The sequence below is a fragment of the Ceratotherium simum genome, chromosome 2 (genome assembly GCF_057802395.1).
Source record: "Ceratotherium simum simum isolate JZ-2026a chromosome 2, ASM5780239v1, whole genome shotgun sequence".
Lineage (NCBI taxonomy): Eukaryota > Metazoa > Chordata > Mammalia > Perissodactyla > Rhinocerotidae > Ceratotherium > Ceratotherium simum.
Genome location: NC_141901.1, coordinates 38,450,290 through 38,476,751, shown reverse-complemented (window position 1 = coordinate 38,476,751; position 26,462 = coordinate 38,450,290). Strand labels below are relative to the sequence as shown.

At 51.2% G+C, this 26,462-nt stretch overlaps 1 protein-coding gene across 5 annotated transcripts in view; it reads left to right on the top strand.

Moving 5' to 3' along the window:
* The window catches only part of KIRREL1 (kirre like nephrin family adhesion molecule 1), a 100,809-nt gene extending 87,574 nt beyond the window's left edge, over positions 1 to 13,235 (top strand). For 4 of the 5 annotated variants that reach the window (XM_087441217.1, XM_014797684.2, XM_087441226.1 and 1 more), the window contains 11 exons: positions 388 to 538; positions 1,529 to 1,634; positions 1,785 to 1,933; positions 2,132 to 2,259; positions 2,943 to 3,117; positions 3,199 to 3,299; positions 4,827 to 5,025; positions 6,231 to 6,338; positions 6,502 to 6,641; positions 7,236 to 7,313; positions 7,570 to 13,235. In XM_087441217.1, the coding sequence (XP_087297343.1) occupies positions 388 to 538; positions 1,529 to 1,634; positions 1,785 to 1,933; positions 2,132 to 2,259; positions 2,943 to 3,117; positions 3,199 to 3,299; positions 4,827 to 5,025; positions 6,231 to 6,338; positions 6,502 to 6,641; positions 7,236 to 7,313; positions 7,570 to 8,046 (1,812 nt within the window). In that variant the 3' untranslated portion in view covers positions 8,047 to 13,235. The remainder of the gene's footprint in view (positions 1 to 387; positions 539 to 1,528; positions 1,635 to 1,784; positions 1,934 to 2,131; positions 2,260 to 2,942; positions 3,118 to 3,198; positions 3,300 to 4,826; positions 5,026 to 6,230; positions 6,339 to 6,501; positions 6,642 to 7,235; positions 7,314 to 7,569) is intronic. The other variant, XM_087441234.1, reaches the window with a different exon arrangement.
* The last annotated feature ends 13,227 nt before the right edge of the window (positions 13,236 to 26,462 follow it).

The window sequence follows — 26,462 nt, the reverse complement described above, 5'->3', positions numbered from 1 at the left end:
CATGAAGAGTGAACTCCAGTGTAAACCATGGCATTCAGTTAGTAATAATGTATCAGTGTTGGTTCATCGGCTGTAACACATGTATCACACTAATGCATCATGTTAATAATAATAGGGGAAACTGTGGGGTCGGGGAGGAGGGTATATGGGAACTCTCTATTTTCTGTTCAATTTTTCTGTAAACCTAAAACTTCTCTAAAAAAATAGCTATGAATTAAAGAAAACAAAACAAAACCAAATCAGGGGAAAGGTTGGGGCTGGGGGAGGGGGCTGAGCTTCAAGTTGAGAAGCCCCTCCAGCACAAGCCTAGCTCTGAGTGGGGTCACCCTGAGAACGGAGGAGGGGGCCTTTAGCTTGACCACGTCTCCCACCCTTGTCCCACCCCAGGAGCTGCTGAAGGATGGGAAGCGGGAGACGACCATCAGCCAGCTGCTCATTAACCCCACCGACCTGGACATCGGGCGAGTCTTCACCTGCCGCAGCGTGAACGAGGCCATCCCGAGTGGCAAGGAGACTTCCATCGAGCTGGACGTGCACCGTGAGCGGGGTCCTGGGGAGGGTGGGGTTGGGAAGGGAATGTGGGCACCCCTGGAGAAACACGGAAGAATCCTCCAGGGGCCCCAGGACAGATGCTCACTCTTCATCCTCTCGGATTCCCTGGTTTGACCCAGGGCACTGAGGGCTGGTACAAGAGGCCTCGGATGTGTCAGGCAGTTCCCACGTCTAAGCCAGCGTGTGACTTTGGGCAATGATTTAATCTCTCTGAGCCTCAGTTTCCAGTTCTGTATACTTACAGAGAATAAAATACAGGTCTACAATCCCTCATCTGAAATTCCAAACCAAAAGTGATTTGGTGGCAAAACCTGAACCAAGGCTCTTCATAGTATTTTATTTAATCCAGTTAATCTGAATAGTCATACGTTTCACTGCCGATGTGTTAATGTGTCTGACTGTGGGGTGTTGCCCAGACCCTGCTGGGGGTCTTACATAGTAAACCATCTATGCACCCCATTACCTTTCTAAAATTTGAAAAATCCCAAATTCTGAAACATACCTCATCCCAAGGGTTTCAGATAAGGGATTGTGGATCTGCTTCTCAGGGTTGCGAGCATTAAATGAGATATAGTGTAAGAGCATCTAGCATGGAGTATGCTCCCTGGTAGGTGCTCAGTCAATCCCCTCTGCCTAGGGAAGGGTGGGAATGTGGGCAGCAATTGGAGAGATGCCCCACCCCCATCCCTTCTAGCCAGCCAAGCAAACCCACACTGATGCCTAGTGGCCACATTGGGTCATTACATCCACTGATTAATTTGTCCCTTTGGTGTCATCCTTGGTGGTGATTCTAGCTGGCCCCCTCGAGGCTCCATGGGGTAAAGGTGAAGAAGACAGTTTATTTATTGGGGCTAGTACACTGCAAACTCAAATTCCCAGATCACCACATAGTGGTGAGGTCTGAGTGTATGTGCTGAGGAGAGAAAAAGAAACGAGAGACAGAAAAGACAGTGACTTCCTGTCCCCTGCTTTGCAGACCCTCCTACAGTGACCCTGTCCATTGAGCCACAGACAGTGCAGGAGGGTGAGCGTGTCGTCTTTACGTGCCAGGCCACGGCCAACCCCGAGATTCTGGGCTACAGGTGCGAGGGGAGGGAACTGGGAGCATTCTGGGGAGGGACAGCGGAGAGGCCCCTGAGGCCAGGAGTGGGGAAGCTGGGGAGGGCAGTGCCACTGGACATGGGTGAGAGGGGCCAGGCCCTGAGCTGGCTCTGTGGTGCCTCCTCCCCCAGGTGGGCCAAGGGGGGCTTCTTGATTGAAGATGCCCACGAGAGTCGCTATGAGACAAACGTCGATTACTCCTTTTTCACGGAGCCTGTGTCCTGTGAGGTTCACAATAAAGTGGGGAGCACCAACGTCAGCACTCTGGTCAATGTCCACTGTGAGTAGCTGCGAGGGCGAGCGGGGACAGAGGGCAGGGGCCTTGAAAAGGCCTGGGGTGGAGTGGGGGAGGCTCCACGAAGCTGAGAAGAGCGGGATAGACATGGGGAGGCAGCAGGGCAGGAGAAGGAAGGGAAGACCGACTGGCGCTGACCCCCGATGAGACTGAGACCCTAACGAGCTGCTCCTTTTACTTCAGTTGCCCCCCGGATCGTAGTTGACCCCAAACCCACGACCACAGACATTGGCTCTGATGTGACCCTCACCTGTGTCTGGGTTGGGAATCCCCCCCTCACACTCACCTGGACCAAAAAGGACTCAAACATGGTAAGACACTTGCTGCCTATCCTGAATGCTGGAAGGAGCGAGGCCACTGGGGGTGAGGTCCGGGGGGCAAGGGAGGTGCCGCATTCTTTTTCAAGTGGAACCTGGGGTATTTCTAGTGTCTTGGATTTGGAGGAGAAGGACAGTGCTGGCAGTCAGCCCCCAACCTCCTCGCAGGACAGCAGGCGGGTTCAATGGCAGTGGGAGGGACAGGCTGACCTGTGTGTGGGGGGAGGGAAGAGGGCCAGAGTGGAGCTGCTGTAGTGGCAACAGACCCGGTGAATGAATGCTGCATAGGAAGGTGGGGAAGCTGGGATGATTCACTAGAGAAGAGAAGGTTGACTTCTGCAGCTCTACAGAGACCTACACTAGACAGTTTGGCACAAAACTGCAGGAAGAGGGATTTCAGAGTGAAACTTCCTACTTCGTTTGGCAGGAAAAGCACTAGAACAGATCACCCAAAGAGTCTGCATCCTCTATAAATTTATTGCAGTCTCACCTGCCCTCACTGGCCTCCACCTGTCTCTGCCCACTCTTGCAGAGATGGTGTGTTTAAATGTCAACCTATTTAGAGTCAGGGGATGGACCAGATGGACTCGGGACCCTATTTCCCTTCTGGGAATTCACTTGTGGCCCTTCCTGCTTTCTTTCCAATGCCTCCAATGTGGGGGCCCACATGGACCTAGGGGCCCAGGCCTCCTGGCTCCCCACCCGAGGCTGCTCTCTCTGCCCAGGTCCTGAGTAACAGCAACCAGCTGCTGTTGAAGTCGGTGACCCAGGCAGATGCTGGCACCTACACCTGCCGGGCCATCGTGCCTCGGATCGGAGTGGCTGAGCGGGAGGTGCCACTTTATGTGAATGGTGAGTGGCCTGAGGCGGAGGGGCTGGGTGGGCAGGTGCTGTAGGTTCCAGCTGGCCCTGACTGCGTCTTCTTGCTTTCAGGGCCCCCCATTATCTCCAGCGAGGCAGTGCAGTACGCTGTTAGGGGGGACGGCGGCAAGGTGGAGTGTTTCATCGGGAGCACGCCGCCCCCGGACCGCATTGTGAGTCTGGGACTGGCAGAGGTTCTGAGGATAGCCCGCCACCTGCCTCTCTGCTCCGGCTTAGCCTCCTCCTGCCTTCTCTGCCTTTGCTCCTTCCACATCCCCATGCCTTTTCTATACTTCTAATGCTCTGACTCTCTGTCCCTCTGTCCCTTTCCCTGCTCAAATGCCACCTCCTCTCTTACTTGTTGTGTGACCCTGAGTAAATTACTTAGTGTTTTGAACCTCAGTTTCCTCATTCATGAAATGGGGGCAGTATCTCTACCTGACAGCGTTGCTGTGAGAAGTAATTGTAGCAACAGGTGTGAAAAGCCTGGGGGAGCCCCTCACTCCATTTATCGTTAGTTTCCTTGGCCACCATTCTGGGCTCTCTCTTCTTCATCTCCTTCCCTTTGCTCAGCCTCCTGATCTTTCCCTTGGTCCCCCCTCTCCCCTCTTCCCCTGGACCCTGCCCCATCCTTCTCCTTTCACCCCGCCCACTCCTTTCCCTTCTCCTGCCTTCTTCTTTCTACCAGCCCCCTTGCCGCTCTCCTCCCTCCTTCCTCCTCTCCCCCACACCATGAGCCATTAATTCCTTCCGTGACCATTAACCGTCAAACCCCTCATCACATTTAATGACCATTTGGCTAACTCCAGGGCTGCCCAGGGACAATTCATTACCACGGCCGCCCGGGCAGCGGGCGGCTTGGCTCCCGGGGGCTTTCCTTGCAGAGCTAGGAGGATTGATCCCTGGAAAGGAGCCAGTTCTCAGCTGTTCCCGCTCCCTCGGGCTCCACTCTGAGGGAGGGGATATGAAGGGGGGATGCCCCGGCTGGGAGGTCAGGGGTGGAGGAGCCTGGGGACCCCCCTCTCCAGTGATAACTCCCACCCACTGTGAGAGTCCGTGGATGGGGCTCCAGAGCCAGTGGGCAGGTTGGTGTGGGGCCGGCTGTGGGTTGGCTAAAGGTGAGGTAGAAGACTGAGTTATATTTAGTTAGAATCTCACACTATCAGAGCTGGAAGAGCCTTGGTCCTCTCATTTTACAGATAAGGAAACTGAGGCCCAGAGAGGGTAAGGAAGGCCACACAGGGACTCAAGGGGAGACCTAGGCCCAGAGTCCAGTGTTCTCAACTCCCCACCCCAGACTTTTTCTCTGACATTAGGGCTTCCCAAATGTCAGCTCATTGGATCAGCTGCACCCACATCATATGAGATCATTATAAAAATAGAGATTTCTGGACCTCTTCCCTGGAGAGTCATTTTTAGGAGATAAGCCCCGAGAATCTACATTTTAAAGATGTCCCCAGGCATATGTGCATGTCCCTGGCATAAGTCTCAGTCATGTTTAGGAGACACTGCTTCTCCTAGACTAGAGATGCCACGCCAAGGTTTGAGGCAGGAGGTGTGACTTAGGTTTGTCATGGAGTGAGCATTGTGCTGGGCCCAGGGGTACCCAAGGTGCAGGGGGTGAGGATGTCCTGAGGGGGGGGGGGGTCAGGTATTTCTGCCACCTGCTGCTTCCTTACCCCTCCTGCCCTCCCCCCCAGGCATGGGCATGGAAGGAGAACTTCCTGGAGGTGGGGACCCTGGAACGCTATACGGTTGAGAGGACAAACTCGGGCAGCGGGGTGCTGTCCACGCTCACCATCAACAATGTCATGGAGGCCGACTTTCAGACCCACTACAACTGCACTGCCTGGAACAGCTTCGGGCCGGGCACGGCCATCATCCAGCTGGAAGAGCGAGGTGACTGGCAGGGCAGCCTGTGGATTCTGCTCCCTCTTCTCCCTGGGGCAGGGCTCAGAGGGAGAAACTCTCTCTTGGGCCTCCCCATCAGAACCTGGGGAAACCCACTCACTTCTTTAAACATTTCTTGAGCGATTGCTGTGTGCCAGGCCCTGCACTAGGAGCTGCAGAGACATGTGAACCAGATACAATCCCTGCCCTCAAGAAACTTTCAGTTTAGTGGAGGAACTTACAGAGTGGCAGCAAATCAAGAATCAAATGATCTGTGAAAGAGAGTAACAGGCCCTACCTCACTGGGTTGGTGTGAGGATTAAATGAGAGAGTATTTATAAAATACTGGCATATAATATGTGCCCAGTAAATTCTGCTTCCCCATCTCTTCAAGAATCCTTAGTCTGATAGGAGAGACACATTCCCTCCCTTAAGACACTTCTAGCATGACCGAAAGAGGCATTAGCTTTCACTTTTGGAAGCTCCCAGGTCTGATGAGAGAAAGAATGCTTTTATTTTATTTTATTTTTTTGAGAACTAGCCTTTTGACATGGGAGATGGAGGGAAATAACTGGGGGTCCATCAGTTCTGTCTTAGCTGAGGGTGCCAGCAAGGGGCTGGTGGGAAGTTCAGAGTGGACAGAGTAAGGCTTTCTGGAGGGGAGGAGGCTTACGTGGATCAGATCCATCCAGGACTGCAGGAGGGGAGAGAAAGCTGGAGGCAGGATTCCTGGGTCCTTCTCAGCTCTGGGGAACGGGGAACCGAGGAGGACTGTTTGAGCCCTGGCTGCGAGGTGCAGAGGGGGCCATCACAGTGATGTGGATGGGGAAGGTGGTGAAAGGTCGGAACACAGAGGCAGATCGGAGAGTTTGGAGACAGCTGACCTCAACCAGGAGCCCAGCCCGGGAAGGAGATACCAAGCCTCACAGGCAGGTGGGCAGCAGAGAGGGAGAGACCAACCACAAGGCCAGGGTCAAGTTGATGCCCCAGCTGCAGGGATGAGAGGTGACCCCAACTCTGATCAAGCTGAAGCTCTGGCCAAAACCCAAACACAATGCAGACCTTCCTCTCAAACCCCACCCTTACTTAAACCGAGCACTGTCCACAAGCTCAGTTGAAACCTAACCCTTACACAATCCAGGGATGCCAGTGGAGCTGTGGCTGGCCCGTGTGACTCCATGCTTACCCTCCTCCTTTCCTTCCCTCATCTGAAGAGGTGCTGCCCGTGGGCATCATCGCCGGGGCCACCATCGGCGCGGGCATCCTGCTCACCTTCTTCTTCATCGCCTTGGTGTTCTTCCTCTACCGGCGCCGCAAAGGCAGTGAGTATGGGCCCTCCGCGGGCCCCCCCACCCTCCAGGGTCCCCAGCAGGCAGTGCTGGGAGGAGCAAGGGGGTTGGAGTTGCCCTCCCCAGCCCAGGTGGGTCCAGAAGCAGCTACTGCAGAGGCTGGCAGAAAGCGTCCAGGCTGCCTCCCCTGTCCCAGGTCGCAAGGACGTGACCCTGAGGAAGCTGGACATCAAGGTGGAGACAGTGAACCGGGAGCCACTCACAATGCATTCTGACCGGGACGATGATACTGCCAGCGTCTCCACAGCGACCCGGGTCATGAAGGCCATCTACTCGGTGAGGGTTCAGCTCCTCCCCGGCCCGCTCCCCAATTCACGCTCTTGGGACCGGCCCACCCAGCTCTGTAATAGCCACTGTCACCCTCTCTTCCCTCAGTCCCTGCCTTGGTCCTGCCGCACACACACACACACCGGCACACACATGTGCACATGCTCACACACAAACACTGACACACGCTAACATGAGTGTGCACCCACGCTCCCCGGGCTAATTTCCCTCAAGCAGAGGATAGGCAGGTGGGCCCCCATAGGCTTCCTTCGCCCTGTCCCTCCCCGTCAGAGTGTCAGAGTTGGAAACCCCTACAAGTTTTATGGTCCAATGGCCTCATTGCTCAGATGAGGAAGCAGTCTCAGAGAGGGGCAGCGACATGCCCAAGGTCACGTTGCATGTTAGTGACAAAATTGGTGCTAGAACCTGGGTCTTCCCACCACATCCCAGAGCCTCCGCTGGGAGAGGATACAGAACTCAAGCCTGCCTGTGCCCCCAGACCCTTCTGGTCAGCAGGTGGCCTTGGGGTGAGGGGACGGGGTGGGCAAGGGGGCCAAGAACAGGGCCTCTGTCTCCTGATGCCCCACTGCTGCTGCTCTGCAGTCCTTTAAGGATGATGTGGACCTGAAGCAGGACCTGCGCTGCGACACCATCGACACCCGGGAGGAGTATGAGATGAAGGTGGGAAAGGGGGAGGGGCCAGGGCACGAGGCCTGGGTGGGCACGTGGGGCTCCGAGGGCCTCAGGGTGGAGGTGAGGGCAAGTGTGGGGAGGAATGGTCAGGAGGTTAATTGAAGGAACATAGGAGGTGGAGAGGTACCCCCTGAGGACACAGGGTAGAGCCAGAGGAGGCAGGCCAGGGGGCCATGGCGAGACTTGACGCCCCTGCCCCAAGAGAGAGCTCCCTCCTCCATCCTCTTCTCTCGTTGCCCCCCAGGACCCCACCAATGGCTACTACAACGTGCGTGCCCACGAGGACCGCCCGTCTTCCAGGGCAGTGCTTTATGCTGACTACCGTGCCCCTGGCCCTGCCCGCTTCGACGGCCGCCCCTCCTCCCGTCTCTCCCACTCCAGCGGCTATGCCCAGCTCAACACCTACAGCCGGGCCCCTGCCTCCGACTATGGCCCTGAGCCCACACCCCCTGGCCCTGCTGCGCCAGCTGGCACCGACACAACCAGCCAGCTGTCCTACGAGAACTATGAGAAGTTCAATTCCCACCCCTTCCCCGGGGCAGCAGGGTACCCCACCTACCGACTGGGCTACCCTCAGGCCCCGCCCTCCGGCCTGGAGCGGACCCCGTATGAGGCGTACGACCCCATTGGCAAGTACGCCACCGCCACTCGCTTCTCCTACACCTCCCAACACTCGGACTACGGCCAGCGGTTCCAGCAGCGCATGCAGACTCACGTGTAGGGGCCAGAGCCCGGCTGGGGCATCTCTGCGGGGCAGAGGAGAAGGCTCTCCCAGCTGTTCCCTGATATTCAGGGGCATTGCTCGTTGCTCCCGTCCCAGACCAGCCTTCCTCCTCCCGCCGTGGCAGGTGGGGAGCAGGTCTCCCGGAAACACCCCGTCCCGAGGATGGTGCTCTGTGCATGCCCCACCTCCTGGGCCTGCCCTTCCCTCTTCTTCGGGAGGATGTGTCTCTTCTGACCTGCGCTCTCGCCTGGCCCCAGCATGGGGACAGGGAAAGGGAAGACTGCAGAGAGCAGAGTGGGCACTTTTTAGCATTCCTTTTCTATCCCACCCCTCTGGTCTCCCGTAAGTGGATGGGGGGGTCACGTGGGCATGAGCAGGCTTTGGCCTAGGGGACATGAAGTGTGGGGGTGGGTGGCCCTGGCACAGATAGGTGGAAACAGGAGAGCCTAGCCAGTCCCTCTGTCGTCTGCATTCATGCTCTGGGTGCAACTCTCCCTCCTTGGGACTGCAGAAGGGATCTTGGATTTATCTTAGCTCCGTCTACAGAACAGCCCTGGCACTGAGTTCAAATCCAGTTCAAATCATTCAGCTGGGGTTAAAATGCCAATCATCCTGGCTGCCCGCTGTGGACACCTGTCTCTCAGCCTGCAGAGGGATCCAGGGGTCTCCAGGTGTGCAGCCCACTTCCCTGCTCCTCGATCCTGGGCCAGTCAGATAAGTCAGGGGATCGTGGTGGAGAAAGGAAAGGTCAGGCACCATGTCCTGATTCACCAGCAAGACAGCTGTGTGCTACATAGCAGTTTCCAGAACCCACATTAGAGGGAGCCCATCCGAGCCCCCTTCTCTCCCCAATCTGCCCCACTTCCTGGCTTTAACTCTTGAGCCTGCCTGGGGAGTGGTGGGGTGAGGGTAGGGGTGCTGTAAGCTATTTTCAAAGACAACAAAAAACAATGAAAACCTCATTTGGGGGAAAAAAAAAAAAAAGCTGTAGAGATCCCCCCACCCAAATACACGTCCCAACGGAAAGGAAAGGGGGCGCCTGTTCTCCACCAGATTGCTAACACCTTCCATTACTCTTTCCATCTCCAAGCACTTTGAATCCATTTTTAAACATTCAGATGGTGAGACCTGTCACTGGATGGGCTCTGACAGGCTTAGGGAGGGGGCCTGGCTCTCAGACTCTACTGTCCTACCCCAGGGCCCACCAGCCGGTTAGAGAGGCCACCTTCCAGGGGGCATGGGAGATGTTCTCTTGAGACAGGTTTTGGTTCGTTGTCTTTTTTTTTTTTTTCTTGGACCAATCAGATTTCTTTTTCCACTTTCAGTGCCTTGAGTGTCCAGCGTTGGTTGACCGTCCCTATGTGGGTAGCTGTGCAGGGAGCGGGTATTGTGAGTCCCAGACCCGCTGTCAAGCGTTGCAGTGTTTAGGAGATAGACGGGTGAGGGGGCCTGGGGAGGAATGGCTGACCGGGTAAGGTGGCGCGGAACGGCACTGCAGGCAATCGCGGCCCATGCCGTCCCCCCCCCCCCCCCCCCGCACACACGTGCACACCCACCCACACACATTCCACACGGGAGGTTCTCAGCCGCCACCTTCTGACCAAAGAGAACCGGCGCTCCAAAGAGAACTCGGATCCCTGCCCCAGCGCCCCTTCCCAAGAAGCAGAGTCTGCCGTCTGCTCTTTCTCCAGACTCGCTCCCCAATGGAGCGGGGCCTCCGGTGCAGTTCCCAGAATGCGCCTTGCCCTTTCTCATGGTCACCATTCCTTGGTCATGTTCGCTTTAATGAGTTACATGCCCATCAGCCACGGGCCATCACCACTCTTGCGGATGGGTCTGTGGGGTGACTCCTGGCCAGCCCCTGGCTGGGAGGGACCAGCTAATACCCAGGAAGAAAGTAGCTCCAGTTCCAGCCTCGCAGGCTGCCTCTGCGTCCTCCTCCAACCCAGCAGGGGCAATCCCGAGGACCGGCCCTTCCCAAGGCAGGGTACAGGCTCCCAGCTGCATTCTGCTCCTGCCCCTGCCTCTTCTTGCGGAGTCCGTTTATGTGAGCTAAGTGAGAAGGTCTGTTAAGGATGCAGGTTCCTCTGCAGACAAATTCATGCATATTTTGATTATTTTCACAGAAACCAGAAGCCATGGGTAATCTAAACAGTTGAAGACTAAAGATGGTGGCTTTTTAAACAGGAATATTCCAAAAAACGTTCATCTTTTGTTTGGGGTTTGGCCAGATTCTCTTGTTTCCTCCATTTTGGTTTAAGTGCTGGGCCCAATCTGTTGAAATGATGGAAAGGAGGGGCGGAAGGTCACTAGGTAACTCAACTGACGCTGCAGGGACCATTACTTTTCTGGAGGCTGATATAGAGCCACTTCACTGTTCTCTCTTCAACACATTAACCGGGGCCTCCTGAGTAGCAAGCAAGCAAGGTGAATGGCACAGCGACCAAGGCTGTCTCTGCCCTCTGCAGCTTGGGCTCTGGTCTGATCAGAATCTGGATTGGGACCTCCCTGTTAGGCCACTTGGAAGAGTTTTTCTGGGGAGTGGAAGGTGCCCTTGAACGCGGAGCTTTGTTTTCTACGGCTGATGCCCTCCAGCAGGGCGCCTCAGTACTAAATGTGGTCACCTTGGTGAGCCTGACGGCCTTTGACGTTCTTGTTTTGGTGGGAAGAGCAAGGGGCTAGGAGCCAGGAGACCTGGGACTCAGTTCTGAAGCTGCCACTTACTGAGTGACCTTGGCCTAATCTCTACATTCATTGCCCCCGGTTTTCTGACTTGTAAAATGAGGGGGAAGGGTTGCACAAACCTAGCATTATTCTGCTCTTACTGTATTCATTTGGTGAGGTGGAGGGGCCTGGCTGTCCCTGCAAAAGAGTTGAGAACAGCAAGTGAGCAGGCTGAGGGATGGGGGAGTGGAAAGGTTCTGTTCCCCTCTTGAAAGCAAGCTTTCACCATGGGCTCCCTTATCTTGTCAGAAGTCTTGTGAATGAATTTCCACTAGGAACCCCTCAATCCCAAACAGCAACAAAAACCATATCCTAAACCTGAGTGAAATTGGCGTGGGGTTATCCTTTGTCATTGGATAACTGTGCTGCTCCTCACTCAGAATTCTGACAGTTTTGCCAAGGTGTCTCTGGCCAGGGCAGGGTATGGTGAGTTTCCTTCACTGTGTACCGAGGTTTCAGGCAACTTCCTCTGTGGAGAGAAATGGGAGCAGCCACTCTCCACCCCAGTCCTCAGGAGCATTCCCCTTGCCCAGGGACAGCAGGCCCCACTTACCAAGCAAGGTGAATCCTGCAATTTACGGTGTCTTGAGCCAGAGGGTGAGGCATGAGTACAGCTGACCCCTCTGTCAAATGAGCAGGTAGGAAGTGCAGCTTGTGCAAGGAAGAGTGGTACAGCAGTTTTGACATAAATTCTGGACCTTGCAGAGGTTCTTGTCATTCTGGGTGACCCATGGTCTCTTTTCTCATGGAGGGCCCAGCCTGCATCCTAAATCCTGGATCCTTCAAAATCCAGCCACAGAGTTTATGTGAGGCAAAAACCACAAGAAGCCAGAAAGCGGCCAGGAATGGGAGCAATGCCGTGCTCTCACAAATGCCTTGCTTGGGATGAAAAAGTTTAGTTTGACCACCCTGTTTCCAGACACTGTGCCCTCTGCTTATCCCAGGAGTCACTGCATTCCTCGTAATTTTGAGGGCAGTCTTCTCTGCATTACAGGATGGAGCACCCTGGCTGGAGCCTCTTCAGCCCTCGTGCCCTCTCATTAACCGGTCGGCACTCTGTCAGGAACCACAAGTCCTGGGCTCCTTAAAATGGAATCAGATGGTCTCGGTATACTTGACCATGTCCATAGCAATGTTGGGCCATTTGGGTTTGAAGAAAACCACATTAAAGCCAAGACCCCAGCTGGACTGAGCTGGCTCGGTCACTGCCTCACTCTTTGCTGCGAGGGCCGTTCTGTCCCCACTGCTGTACTGCTAAGGCTACCCCAGCCTCAGAAACCCTGGCTTCTCTACCATTTTAGTGCTGTGTCCTGAGCCGGGTCACTGCTCTGTGCCTCTGCAGACCCTTCTGCATGTTGAGGGAATCACCTGAAAGGCGTTATTCAAGTTCCTGACCCTGGTGGGACCGGTGAGGATGTGATAATAGAACACTGAAGTGCACAGACCAAGGGATGTAATTGGAAAGACATTTATTTTTGTGAAGAGGCTATAAAATTAGCATTTAAATATCCCATTCCCTTCTCTCTGCCTCCCCCTGTCCTCCCATGGTATCTCTCTCCTCTCCTCGAGGCCAGCCTCTTTCTGAAAGGCATTGGCCTCACCTTGATCAGCTTGGCCCTGACATTCCGCCTCTGGGCTGGTGGACAGAATGGAAGGATGTGTGGCTTGGGAGATTTCTGAATTTGGGAGATGGAGGCGGGGGGTGGGGGGTGGAATCTCATTTTCTTGCATCACTGTGAGGGAGCTCCAGGCCCTGTCTCTGGAGAAATAATTGCTGCGCAGAAATCACAGGCCATACTGGGCAGTTCTGGTACAAGCCTGCCCTGAAAAATAATAACAATAATAATAATAACTCCATTTGCATAGAACTATCACTCATTCCTACCAGTCTCCTGTGCCCACTCCTGGCTTGTTTTGCTTGCCCCAATCACTGGCCTTTTCAAGTGTTGGTGGGCCATGGGCTCTTCTATTTGCTTCTGGAGGTCTTCAGATGATGAGCCCTGGGAACACCCCTCACTCTGGGGAGAGAGCAGCCAAGTCGCCAAAACAATCAAACTCTTGACACAATCTTGTTAGCAATAGCAACCCAGAAGATTTGGCTGCCTCCAGTTTCACGAGAAATAGGCCCAGGGCTCCCTGTGGTCACATTTCTACCCCAACTCTACTTGGGATTACAACCTCCATTTCTGGTTCCGGTTGACTTTTCTTCACCCAAACCACGATAATAAATGGATCCATGATGATAATTAAGAGAAGAGAAAAAAATATTATTTTTGTTAGGACAAACCATCGTAGATTTTTAGCAATGTGTATCTGTGTGTCCCTCACACCTTTTCCTATTCTCCCTTTTTTCATTTTCATTTTTTTTAAATATTATGTACTATATTTTTAGTCTCAAACACACTATATATTATATATATTTAATTTTTTTATATATATAAATATAAATGTTTTAAAAAGTACCATGTTTGTGTTATTTAATGCATGAGCAGTTCTAACTACTTAAAAGCTTGCCTGATTTGGGGTGAAATGGTCCAGATTTGGGAAAAGACAAGGGATTTTGGAATTGAGATTGCAAAGATTATATATCTGTGTCATCTCCAGGCTGTGGGGCAAAGGCATTTTAGTCACCAGTTTGTGACTGTTACAAAACCCTGGGGCCAATTATGGCAGTTCAGGGACAAACAGCTGGAGGCTCCGTGCCTTTGGAACACAGCATCCAAATGTTCTGTGCCAAATCTGATTATGGGGTGGGGAAGGGGGAGACTGAACCTGGGATCCAGATCTCAAAGGAATTGGGAGTGGAAGTGTGAGCAGGGCTGGTTTCATTTATTAAAATGTAGCGGTTTAGGTAAAAGTGACCAGGTCTCCAACTTTTTGAACTTGTAGTGAAACAAAACTGAAAAGGCAGAAGGTGCACAGGGCACTCACACAGAGGCCGTCCTGCTGAGAAATTCTAAATTCTCCAAGGTTAGTAGAGTTTGCAGGGATTTCACTTTGCTTGTTTCACAGGAGTGTTTGAGGATAACTGAAAAAAAATTGTTTTCAGATAATATTTTTGAAAGCCCTAAATCATTAGAGAAATACAAGGGTTTATTGTATTCCTCATCCAATTAACAACCAAGCAAACTGAAGATGGTCCACAGTAGCCTTTTTGTACACAAGGGACACAGGACACAGTCAGAGACAGAGATGGGATGTAAGAGCTGAAAAATACTTTGGAGATAATGTGACCCATTTCCAAGAAGGTTGGAGGTCACAGCCCAGAGCTACCACTGAGGGAGCGGCAGGGCACAGTGGGGGCTGCAGTTGGAGGGACGTATCCAAGACCAAGAACCAGCAGGTAGCCCAAGACAAGTCCAACCTGGATGGGAATGAGAGGCCTGGGTGACTCTTGAGTCTGCAGTCGGGTAAGTTGAACTGACACTGGTAAAACAGGGCATGACAGTTGGGATACAGATGCAAACAGAATAGAGTGAAAAAAAGATAGAGGCGAAGAAGCAAATTTGTGCAAACATGGAGGCCCAGATGAATTCTGTTAGGCCAAGTAGTGCTAGGTGGAGTGCTTCCTATGCTGTGTGTCTACTTGCGATTATATTCCTCTCTGCATCTGTAGAGCCCACCACAGGGCCAGCAGGCACTTTGGGACAAGTCTGCGAGCTGGATAGGGCACCACACGAGCCTCCAAGGACCTGAACCCACTCTCTTCTTTAGGCACAAGATAGGCCACAGGAGCTTGTCCATGTATTAGGCCTCTTCCTGTGACATGGGCTCAGGCTCCTCTCTTAAGTCACCCCCAGCCTGAGGACAAGTAATAATGACACGAACAGCCCCTTTATCACCCAGCTTCCCAGAGTTTTAGAAGCCACTCCCTCCTTGGGAGATCATCTGCCTCGCAGCAGGAGCTCTGGGCTGAGGTACAAATGTGCTCCTGTCTGCACTTTCCCACCAAAGTGTGACGTTCAAAGTCTTTCATGATCTACCCCAACAACCTTCCCGAAGGATCCATCCGTCAACCCTCCCTTTCACTTACCCAACTTTTCGACACAGTCAAATGGAATCCTGCCCTGTTTGGACTACACCCTACACTTTCTTGCCTCTGAGCTTTTGTCCTAGCTCTTGTCTCTGCCTGGAAAGTCCATGTCCTTCTCATCCCCAAATTTTACTTAGGGCCCAGCTCAAAGGCCTTCTCCTCCAGGAAGCCTTGCCCTGACTCATCTACTCACCTTCCCTCCCTCCTGGGAAGGTCCAGGACAGGTGAGCTGTATCTTACTGATACCATTTACAACTGTCTGCTTTGTTCACAGGGTTTTGTATGTGATGTATTAGCATTTTTCTCTTAAGGGCACTTGAAGGCAGAGATATGTATTGTTTGTTTTAGTATCCTCATCAGCCGGCAGAGTCCCTGGCAGACAGTTGCTCAGTAAGTGCTGGAGGAATGCAGGGATGGAAGGAAGGAGAGGGAAGGCAAGCAAACTCATAAACGCAATGCATAAAGGGAATTCAACCTAGAGGAGTTCATGCGTGATGAAGTGGGGTAGCATGGCGATTAAAAGCATGGACTCTCAAGTCAGTCTGCCAAGCTGATAGATGTTACCAGTACTCACTAATACTGGGTTCTCTCTCTGAGTCCCCTGGCTGTTGGGCAAGGCTAGCCTGTCTAGTTTTGGCCAGTGTACTGTAAACAAAAGTGACATGTCACTTCCAGACCAAAGCATTTAATTGCCAGCGTGAGACCCTCCAGCTCTTTCTTCACCTGCTATAGCGACAAGAGCTCATTTATTCCAGATGGTGCAGCTTCATAATAGTGGAGTCCCTCTCTGCCTGGGTCTCTGAGTGACTATGCGAGGCAGAGTCCCTTTGCCAACCCATGATGAACGTGTAGTTTGAGGGAGAAACGAATCTTTGTTAAGATATTGACATATTGGAGTTGTTTGTTCCTTCAACATAGCATATCCTATCTTTTATTTTTTGTGAAGAAGGTCAGCCCTGAACTAACATCCACGCCAATCTTCCCCTTTTTGCTGAGGAAGACTAGCCCTGGGCTAACATCCGTGCCCATCTTCCTCTACTTTATATGGGATGCCGCCACAGCATGGCCTGACAAGTGGTGCATGCCCGGGATCCGAACCCAGGCCGCCAGCAGCAAAGCACATTCACTTAACCACTACACCACAGGGCCGGCCCCTGGTGTATCCTATCTTGATTAGTATAGAGCTTCACCGTTTGCTCCTGCTTGACCTTGGGTAAGTTACTTTACCTCTCAGCATCTCATTTTTCTCTTCTGTGAAATGGACTAATAGTAGTTCCTCTCCCATTTAAAATGCTTAGCAGAGATCCTAGCATATGAGTACTCAGTAATATTAGCTTTTGTTTAACCTAGAGAAGTGGGAGCTGTGGGCATCTGCCCCCTTCCCCTTTGCCTTTTTCCTTAGAGACATCATGAAAAATGTCAACAATTGCCCAGGGGTTATGAAAAGAGCATGGAATCTGGAATGAGAAGATTTAGGTTGAAATCCCAGCAGTGCTTCATGGAACTCTGTGATTCAGAGCAGGTCAGCACACCTTTCCGTGCTACCTTTTCTTTATCTGTAAAATGTGGTGAGCGCTGGATGAAATGAGATATACAAAAATAGCCCTTTGTAAATTACTAAATGCTATTGAATGTGAGTTGATTACTTTGCTCTATTAAAACTGTAGCGTCCCACCCCCACCCCATCCCCACTCTCCACCATCCCACACCACACACCTCGCTGCCACAAACATACTCCCAAGCCCTACACACACACACTATACACTGGCAGCTCTAGCAGTGCCCTGATATTAGGAGAATATGCCCACCCAGCTGGGCACATAGAGCCTATCTTGCTGGCCCTCAGTGTTCTAAAACCAAAAGACCAGCTCTTTGCAAAGTGGGAACCCGGGGGGAGGAGAAAGATCACTTCACGGCCCTCACTTTCCCATTTCCTTTCCTCATTGTAATTAGCTACACAGAGGCAACCGCCCAGGGAGAGCAGAGCCATCAGCTCCCAGAATTGAACCAGAGGAGCTTTGTCTTTTTATTCCTCTCCACATAATACTGCTCTCTTGGTGGTCGCTATGCAAACACATCCTGCATTCATTTGCAAACTGGGGAATCTTTCATATTTTGAGGCTCAGATTAATGTTCCACCTCCCCAAAACAGACACTGGTTGGGACTTCTTTTCAAACAGTATCATGTCTACACTCCTAGTCTGGCTCCCCAGTCGTGCTATAGCCTGGGGGTGACCAAAACCTTGCTCTTCTCAGAGCCTTCACTAAAATAGATGCTTAACTGTGGATAAAAGAATCTCAAAAATTGAAGACACCTCTGGAGCCACCTGGTCCAACTATGGACCCAAAACAGGAGCCCCTATTCAGCCTCAGAGACAAACAGGTTCTCCATCAAGACCATCAGGGGACCAGACAGCAGGTTGGCTTTTTTTTTTTTTTAATTTTTTGTTTATTGCAGTAACATTGGTTTATAACATTGTAAAAATTTCAGGTGTACATCATTATACTTCTATTTCTGCATAGATTACATCATGTTCACCACCAAAATACTAATTACAACCCATCACCACACACATGTACCGAATTATCCCTTTCACCCTCCTCCCTCCCCCTTTCCCCTCTGGTAACCACCAATCCAATCTCTGTCCCTATGTGTTTGTTTATTGTTGTTATTATCTACTAATTGATGAAGGAAATCATAGGGTATTTGACCTTCTCCCTCTGACTTATTTCACTTTGCATTATACCCTCAATGTCCATCCATGTTGTCACAAATGGCTGGTAGTATTCCATTGTGTATATATACCACATCTTCTTTATCCATTCTTCCCTCGATGGGGACTTAGGTTGCTTCCAAGTCTTGGCTATTGTGAATAACGCTGCAATGAACACAGGTTGGCTTTTTTGGAGACTGGATTTTGGAATCTGAATGGTTGGGCTTCCCTCCAGCTTCTCCAGGCATCAGCTCTGTGTCTTTGAGAAAATCATTTGACCTCTCTGGGCCTTGGTTTCCTCTTTGATAAAAATCATTTCTTCATGCAAAAAATACTTATTGAACATTTACCATGGGTCTGGCACTATTCCAAACCCTGAGGATACAGCAGGGAACAGCACAAAGTCCCTGCTTTGGTGGCATTTACACTATCATGGCGGGAAACAGGCAATAAACAACTACATGTGTGTCAGATGGGAGTAAGTGCTGTGGACGACACAGAGCAGGGGAAGGGGATAGCGAGGGATCGGGGGAGGGGTGCATGATTTTATGTTGGGTGGTCAGAGAAAGCCTCTAAGATAAGAAGACAGGTAAGCCTGGGGAAGGAATATTCTAGGCAGAGGGAACAGCAACTGCAAAGGCCCTGGGGCAGAAATGAGTTTAGAGGGTTCAAGGCCCAGCAAGGAGTCTGGCTGGGGGGACTGGTGAGAGGTGGAAGGAAATCCTGTGAGAGAAGTGGGGTGGAACAGATCCTGTGAGACTTGTAGGCCATTAAAAGGACTTGGGAAATTATTCTGAGATGGGAAAATGTAGTAAGTCAAGCCACATGAAACTGTTGTTTTCGTAGGTCAGAAATGATTGAACATCAGCAATTTTATATGGTTCAACCTAATAGATGTAAATTGCACTATTGTTAATTTATTATTACCACTTAAAAAAACCTGGCTTTTCTATTATTTTGGCAGGATTAATTGGAAGACATTTCTTCCTTCTATTGAGCATGAATCTGCCTCCTTGCAATTTTCACCCAATGGCTATAATTCTGCCTTCAGGGCAATGCTGTCTGGGCAGTCGGCCCCCCTTCCCCGCAGCTGGCCCTTTTGATATTGAAACGGAGTTGTCATGACGTCATGTCTCTTCTGAGATGCCTCTTTTCTGAGTTTAATATTTCTGACTCTTCAAATCATTTCTCTGATGATCTGGTTTCCTGACTCTTCCTCATCCTTCTCACCCTGCCTTCCGAGTGAGTTTTGAACAATTGTCAGGAAACAGCAGTTTCCCACTGTACCCCACTCATCTGATGGAGAGTTCCCCACCTCAACCCACTAGGTTCTCTGCGTTCCTTCACCTCCCAACCTTCAATAAATACAGACACTGTCTTCTGGCTCTTCCCCAGGAGGGAGTGGTGGCCCCTTAACCTCCCAATGGCCCTGAGAACCATCCTCTCCACCGCAGTGGGAGATAGTGCCAGATTCTCAGACGAAAATCCCTAGAAGATGGAATAAGAGGGGTTCGCAGGTACAGCAGCTCGGCTGTGGCCATGCCCGGCACCACAACTTAGGATTTCTGGGGTGTCTCAAGACTTGGAGTGCTCTGTGTGGCAGGTAATAGCATGGCTGGCACCATAATGACCTACACCTGGCACTCAGGGTCTACATCTCTTTGCTCTCTGGTTTGAGAATCAAGAGATATGGGTTCTAGTCCAAGCTCCATTTACTAGCCATGTGACCTTGAGCAAGTTACTGGAACTTTCCGAGTCTCAGTTTTCTTTTCCACAAAATGGGGATAATGATACTACTTCATTAGCTGAAGAAAGAGCTAGCACAATTGGAAATTAAATGAGCATGTATCCTGACTCCCACCACTCTGCATTGCCTCCACTGCTATCCTCTTGTCCACCAGTCCTTCAGCACCGCCCAGACTCCTACAGTGGCTAAGTGGTCTCTCTGCTTCCATTCTTTGTGCCCCTAGAGTCTGTTCTCCACAGCAGGGCATTGGAAGCAATCCCCTAAGGAATTGTTACCCTGTTTGAGAAAAAAAGAACCTCTGTTCTTAATTTCACCATCAATACTAGAAAATTAAACTTTAACTAAAATAACACAAGCAAAGTAATCCTTTTACAAAGTAAATCTCATCACATCACTCCTTTGCTGCAGCTCTTATGCTTCCTATTCCACTTAGAATGAAATCCACACTCCTTTCATTTCCTACAGGCCGTACCATAGCTGGCCCCTGCCTACCTTCGCAGCATCCTTTCTTTGTCACTCACCACTCTAGTTTCACTGACCTTGCTCTCTGTGACGTTCTATTATGGAGCAAAATGCTAGACCCCTTCCTTCAATGAAACCACCTGAAGTTTTGGGGATGCTTAGGATAGGATAGGGAAGAAGCTACCATTCACTAAGTAAATGTGCCAGGCACTTTCATAAATATGATTACACGCATCGTTCAGAAGAATGGGCCTCTGAAGCCAGATCTTAAATGGCATTCCCCTCTCCTCCATCCCAGCACCCAGGGGGCCAGCTCAGAGAAAAGCTCAGCAAATAAACCCAAGGAGCGTCCGGCCTCGGAGCCCCCAGAGCTCCAGCTATCTCCTTCTAATAACCTAAAGGGCTATTAACAGTCTCTTCACTTATTAAAACAATTCTTTTGATGCCTGTCTCTTTGGTCCTGGCTACATGCGACAAAAAGAAGCTGGAATCCCAAATCCCCCTTTGACAGAGCAGCCACTCCTCTAGGATAGGAAAAGAGAGACAGACCTCATGGCTCAAAGATTGCCCCTTTCTTACGGGAGGAAACAGACCCCCAGTGCTGGACACAGGTTCCTCTTGGATGTAAAATCTCCATGGGGGTAAAAGAACCTCGAAGTAAGTGTAGAAACATTGAGATTCTGGTAGATTGAGGAGGAAAAGCCTAATATTTGAATTCAGGCCCATGGGCTGGTTGTACAGGTCCGATTCAGGGATCTGATGCTGAAGCTCTCTGACGGCAGAGAGGCAGGGGATTGGACCACTGGTGTCTGAGTTTCCTTCTCAGCACTAGTGTTTAGGGTTCCATGACTCTGATGTTTTTCAGGGATCCAAACTGGTGGCAACTAAGCAGTCTGGATTTTCCGGAGAGTACACTTTCAATGTGTACTCTCAAATCAGTGGCAAGAGCAAGAGCCTAGGTTTTTTGACCCTAAGGCTTTCCCACCACAGCCTGTTTCCTTCCTACTTGGCATTGACTCAGTGCAACATCTCTGGCTCCTTCTGGGCCTCTATATAATCATAGAAAAAAAGAAGACAACTCACTCTTTTTTTTTTTTTTTAGCCCTGCGCTAACATCCATGCCAATACTCCTCTTTTTGCTGATGAAGACTGGCCCTGGGCTAACATCTGTGCCCATCTTCCTCCACTTTATATGGGAGGCCACCACAGCATGGCCTGACAGGTGGTGCATTGGTGCATGCCTGGGACCCGAACCCCGGCCGCCAGCAGCGGAGCGCGCGCACTTAACCGCTAGGCCATGGGGCCGGCCCCCTAACTCACTCTTATTTAAAGACTCAAAGCAGGAGTTATCTCCTCAGGGAAGCCTCCACCCACCATGCCAAATTAAATGCCCCTCCTTTGTCCCCTCATAGCACCCTCTTCTTGGCCCCTCCCATTTGTGCCTCTGTCATTGTTTTTATACCCAGTGCAGTTTACCAAGGTATTGGCAGTTTAAAGAGGAATTGTGGTGCCAGCTGTAAAAGAAATACTTCCTTCTTTCCACAATATGGTGCCGTCCAGCTAATTCCCAATCTCTCTCTTTCCATTCAAGGCCAAATTTCTTGAAATCCATTGTCTCTGCTTCCTCACTTTTACCACTCCCACCTGAACACACTACAATGTATCTTCTGCTCCTGCCAAACCTTCCAAACAGATCTTGTTCCACTCATCAAATCCAAAGGTCGCTTTTCAGTTATTTTGTTCTGTTACAGGATCATTTTTTAAACAAAGGTTAAGTCATGAATTTCATACAAATATAAAATGAACACATGTCAAAAATTGTATATAACCCATTAATTAATGAGGGATCCAGTAAGATGTTTCAACTGGTTCAAAGGAAAATTCAAAATACCACACTTACATAGGTCAACCAAGAATTCATAAATGAATTTACAAATACATGTAAAACTAGTTTGTCTACAAGGCACTAATCAATTGCACACCACCAGACACAACTAATCTGCATTTCTATGAACAAGAATCATTTGCATTATCAGTTTTCTGTCATTTACAGGGATGTAAAATAGCTGATAGACAATGAAAGGCAGAGATAACCTTGATGGGTAACTTAGACAGGACATCCAATAACCTTTTCTTGTCCCTTTTGAAGTCTTTCTTGACACTTTTTTGACCTGTCCTCAGCATTGAGCGCTAATGACCAATCCTGAAACTCCTCCTTTTGCTCTGTGGCATCACCTCAGATTCCCCCCACCTATCTGACCACTCTTTCTCAGCAGAAGTGGGCTCCTCTTCCTTTATCTGCCCTTAAATGTAGGTATTCTCCAGTGTTTTGTCCTGGATCCTTTTCTCCCTCTACCCCCACTGTTTTTGTTTTTTGCAGGGGAAGATTCACCCTGAGCTAATATCTGTTGCCAATCTTCCTCCATTTTTCTTCCTTTTTTCCTCTCCAAGCCCCAATACATAGTTGTGTACAGTCGTAAGTTCTTCTGGTTTTTCTATGTGAGCCGCTGCCACAGCATGGCTACTGACAGACAAGTGGTGAAGCTCTGCGCCCAGGAACCAAACCTGGGCCACTGAAGTGGAGCGTGCTGAACTTTAACCACGAGGCCATCAGGGCTGGATCACTCTGCTCCCACTTTTGAGGGTAATCGCATCTATTCTTTTTTCTTTAAGTCACCAAGGTTATGCTGATGACTCTCAAAACTGTCTCCAGCACAGCTTCCTTCTGAGCTGCAGACCTACATTTTTATATCCCCACAGTGCCTCAAATTCAACATGCTCTACCTACAAAACCCACCCTTCTTCCTTGGATGGTGTCACCTTTCACCCAAGTGCTCAATCTGATACCTTGGGAGCCAGGCTTGTCTCCTTCCCCTTCCTCATCCCTCAAGATCCAATCCGACACCCAGACCTGCTGACTCTGCCTCCTTGCTCACACTCCAGCCTGGCTGCTCCTCTCCGTTTCCAGTCTGCCTGCCTTGGTTCAGGCTGTCTTCACTTCTTGTCTGGATTCATACGAGAGCCTCCTATCTGATCTTTCTGTCTCTAGACTGACCCCATCTAATCCAGACTTGACTCTGCTGCTGAAATAATCCTTCTAAAATGCAAATCTGAGACAATACTCTCATCCCTGAAATCATTCCATGGCTCCTTGTCAAGGTTGGGACAAAATGAAGCCCATTTACCAGCTAGTTGAGGGCCTCCATGAACTCACTCCCTCTCTGCAGCCTCTTCTCTTGTTGAGCCCCTTCCTAGGGTTTCAGGAGATCACCGGTGAGTCTACTTACAGTCCCCAGGAAGATGGCCATGCCATTTCTTGCCTCCATGGAATGGATTGTTCTCTCCTTGAAACATATGTCCATCCCCCTTCCTCTTTTCCTACCTAACTCCTGATCATCCTATAAAACCTACATTGGGCTTTGCCTCTTCCCTGGAGACTTTCTCACCTCTACCCCTGTCTGGATTATGGGCTCCTCCTAGGTGCACCTTCCCTGTGCCCCCATCCCTGCTCCCAGGGTCACTGACAAGTTTGTGACTGTTGGCTTGTCTCAGGAAAAGCTGTGGCTCTCCTATTTTTCTCTTTACATGCAGTTGGCATACTGGGTTGTCATTGTTTATTTGCATGGCTTCCTCATGACACTGGGAGCTCCTTGGAGGCAGGGACTGGGCTCAATAAATACCCCTTTCCCTCTTCAATGTCCTCTTCCTACACAATTCCTTAGGATGGCTAATCTCCCCTGAGGAGGTTTCATCCAATATATAGCACCTATATATAGCCCGGTGCCCTTATATGGAATCAGAGAGGGGAGAATAGGAATTGCAGGAAGCCAATAGTAAGTGGAGGAGAAGAATCTGTGATGATTGGTGGTCTGGACCTCTAGTTTTATCTTTTCAACTCATTCAGCCAGTCAGTCAGTACTGGACACTGTGCTAAGACTCTGGGGTATGGAGAGAAGTAAATTATGGTGTCTGTCCTTTAGGATGTGCAGTCCAATAGCAGAGACATATGTGTATGCAAATAAATGTACCTGTGATGTAATCGCTAAATACTCAGATTCTGAACACAGTGCTTCCTTAGCAGGAAGAGAAAGCCATTACATACTTCTAACTGTTGAGGGTTCAAAGTGAGAATGTAACCTCCCAGCAGAGACTCAGGATGAGAAAGGCAATTGGCTTTTTCACGTGGAAGAAAGGCATTCCAGGCAGAGGCGACTGACCCAGCAAAGGCACCAAGCGCTTGGTGTGGTTCTCCCAGGCTAAGGGGACAGTCACAAACTTAAGGGTGGACTGGGTGGAGGGATGGGCGTACCGGGAGCAACTCGGTGTTTAAAGCCTTTTGTGATTCTCCTGGACCGAGGCGGTCCCTCCCTCCTTGCCCCTGGCACCCTGGTGCGGCCACCCACTTCCTCGGCAAGGGCTCCAGGCCCGGGGGCGGGCGGCACTGCGGGCCGGTGGCGCCCCGGCTTCCTCTGCGCTGGTCTCCACGCCTGGTTTATTATGCACGAGGCAGGCAATTTGCCTTCCGCCCCGGGGACCCATCTCGGAGACAAGAAGGTAGTTTGTTCTCTGTAATGGCTTCTGCTGGAGTGTAGCGGGGCGCGATCGGGGAGCGAGGGGGCCGGAGGGGCGCGGGCGGGCGGGCGGGCCAGGCACGGGGAGTGCGATGTGCCTGGCGCCCCTCTGCGGCTCCGGGGCCGAGCTCGGCGCGCAGAAGAAGCCGCCTCCATTTCTCTGCCTTTTCTTTCTGCTGCTCTCTTTGCTACTTAGGCGTTTTCCTTTCCTTCGCCCATTTCCCCCCGTCTTTCTGCTTCATGTTTTGTGAGTCTTAGTCCCTCCCTTCCTCTCCATCTTTCTCTTCTTTGTGGTGGGACCCCGGGGGTGAGGGAGGAGGCAAGAGGGATACAGGGATGATTAAAATAGTCTTCTCTCTGCCAAGGAACTCAGCCTCACGGGGAAACTTGGCTGACCCCCTTCACGTTCCAGGCCGCCTCCATCTCTGTCTTGCCCTCTGGTCCCCTCATTGTTTCTTAGCTGACCCTGACCTTTGTCCCTATGCCTATAGGAAGACCCAGCACCCCTTCCATCATTTCCAGGTGATGAAGATTCCAGACTGATCCCCAGAATGAGCATCCGTCTCTCCTGAGGTCTTGGCCCTTGCCTCTTCATTCACCAGAGGTTTTTCCATCCTAAAGCTGACAGGCTCCCAGGTGAGAGAGAGAGACAGAAAAAAATCCAGAGATTGCCAGGCTGACGTCTCCTGGGGTCATCTCTTCGGGGTGAGGGGTGACTGAATCAGCCAGTTGACCATCTCCTCAGCTGTAAGGTTCCTCCACTCAGCTCAGAGTCTGGAAGCTGTCTGTCCTGGGGTCGCCATGCAGAATTATGTCCAGCTGTCTCTCCCCCACCTTTACCTTCACCATCGACACCATCACGCCTGGCAGTGGACTTGTGTGCATACAAGCATGTTCCCGGCGGTGTGTGAGCACTGAGCAGGGAGTGAGTGCATGCTGTTTACACTCAGGTGAAGGAGCTGTGTGCTCTGGATGACTGACTTCCTTGCTGGAGTCTCAATTCTCCCATCTGTAAAATAAAGAGGTTGACTGGATGGACTCAGAGGTCCTACAAACTGTTAATCTGTGACTCTCTGTCAGGATGGAGATTATCCCAGAATACCCCAGTCCTCTGTGCTCATGGATTCAGGAAGGCTCCCTGTACCAGGGGCAGCCCATGGGTGATCTGAACGAGTGGAAAGGAGTGGTCGGGTGGGCTGGGATAGGAAAGGAGGAGGAGCAGGAGTGATTTGGGGTGTGTGTCTGAGAGAAGCAGGGGAAGGGGGGCTGGGCTGGGGTGCACGTATAGCCACAAGAAAAGAGTGTGGGCACTACTGGGATGATTAGAGAGCAAAGGGGTGGGAGGCTGAAGTCCAGAGCTTCCGGACACGTCAGAGGTTATGTCCTCAGTGTGGCAGGAGGAAGGAGTTGGGAGGGAGTGGCAGGAGGAGCCAGAGGGCCCCAGCAGGGACCAGTGGTCCAGGAGCCTTGAGGACATGTGGCTTGGAGTTCGAGGAGGAGCTGTGTTGTAGGGGACCTGGACCGTCCTTGCTGAATCTCTTCCAAGCCTGTTGTCATCTGAGGACCCTGTCTCCTGAGATTTGCTGGACTTTCCAATAGTGCAGGAGCACGCCCTCCAAAGAACTTGTGGGTTTGTGCTCGAGGCATCTCCTACTCCTTCTCAGGAAAGGAAAAGTGGCTCCTCAGTGAAAGGCTGGAAGACCCGGTGGCGTGTGTGTTTGTGTGGGGGCAGGTGTGTGTGCACAGTGAGGTCCGTGTAGGGGATGGAGATGTGCGTGTGGACTGGGGCATGCCTGGATGGGAACATATGGGTGTGGGGCCTGTGAGGAATGGAGTTGCTGTGGGGGCCGCGTGGGACTTGGGAGCACCTGCCAGGGCTCAGCCACAGCTCTGGGGAAGGAGGGAGGAGCCAAAGGAAGACAGAGAACCACAGGGAGATGAGTGATACAGAGCCGGCCCAGACAGCATGGCGAGAGGAGAATGAATGGGCCTGACAAGTAGGAGAAACATTTCCTCAGTTACAGATCTTATGAAAGAGAACAAAGGAGTGGGGAGAAGGCATGGCAGAGAGGGAGAGAGGGAGAGAGGAGGGTGAGCAGAAGCAAACGGAGGAAGATGATGGAGGAGGGAGGCAAAGCAGGAGAATGAAGACCCAGATGGAG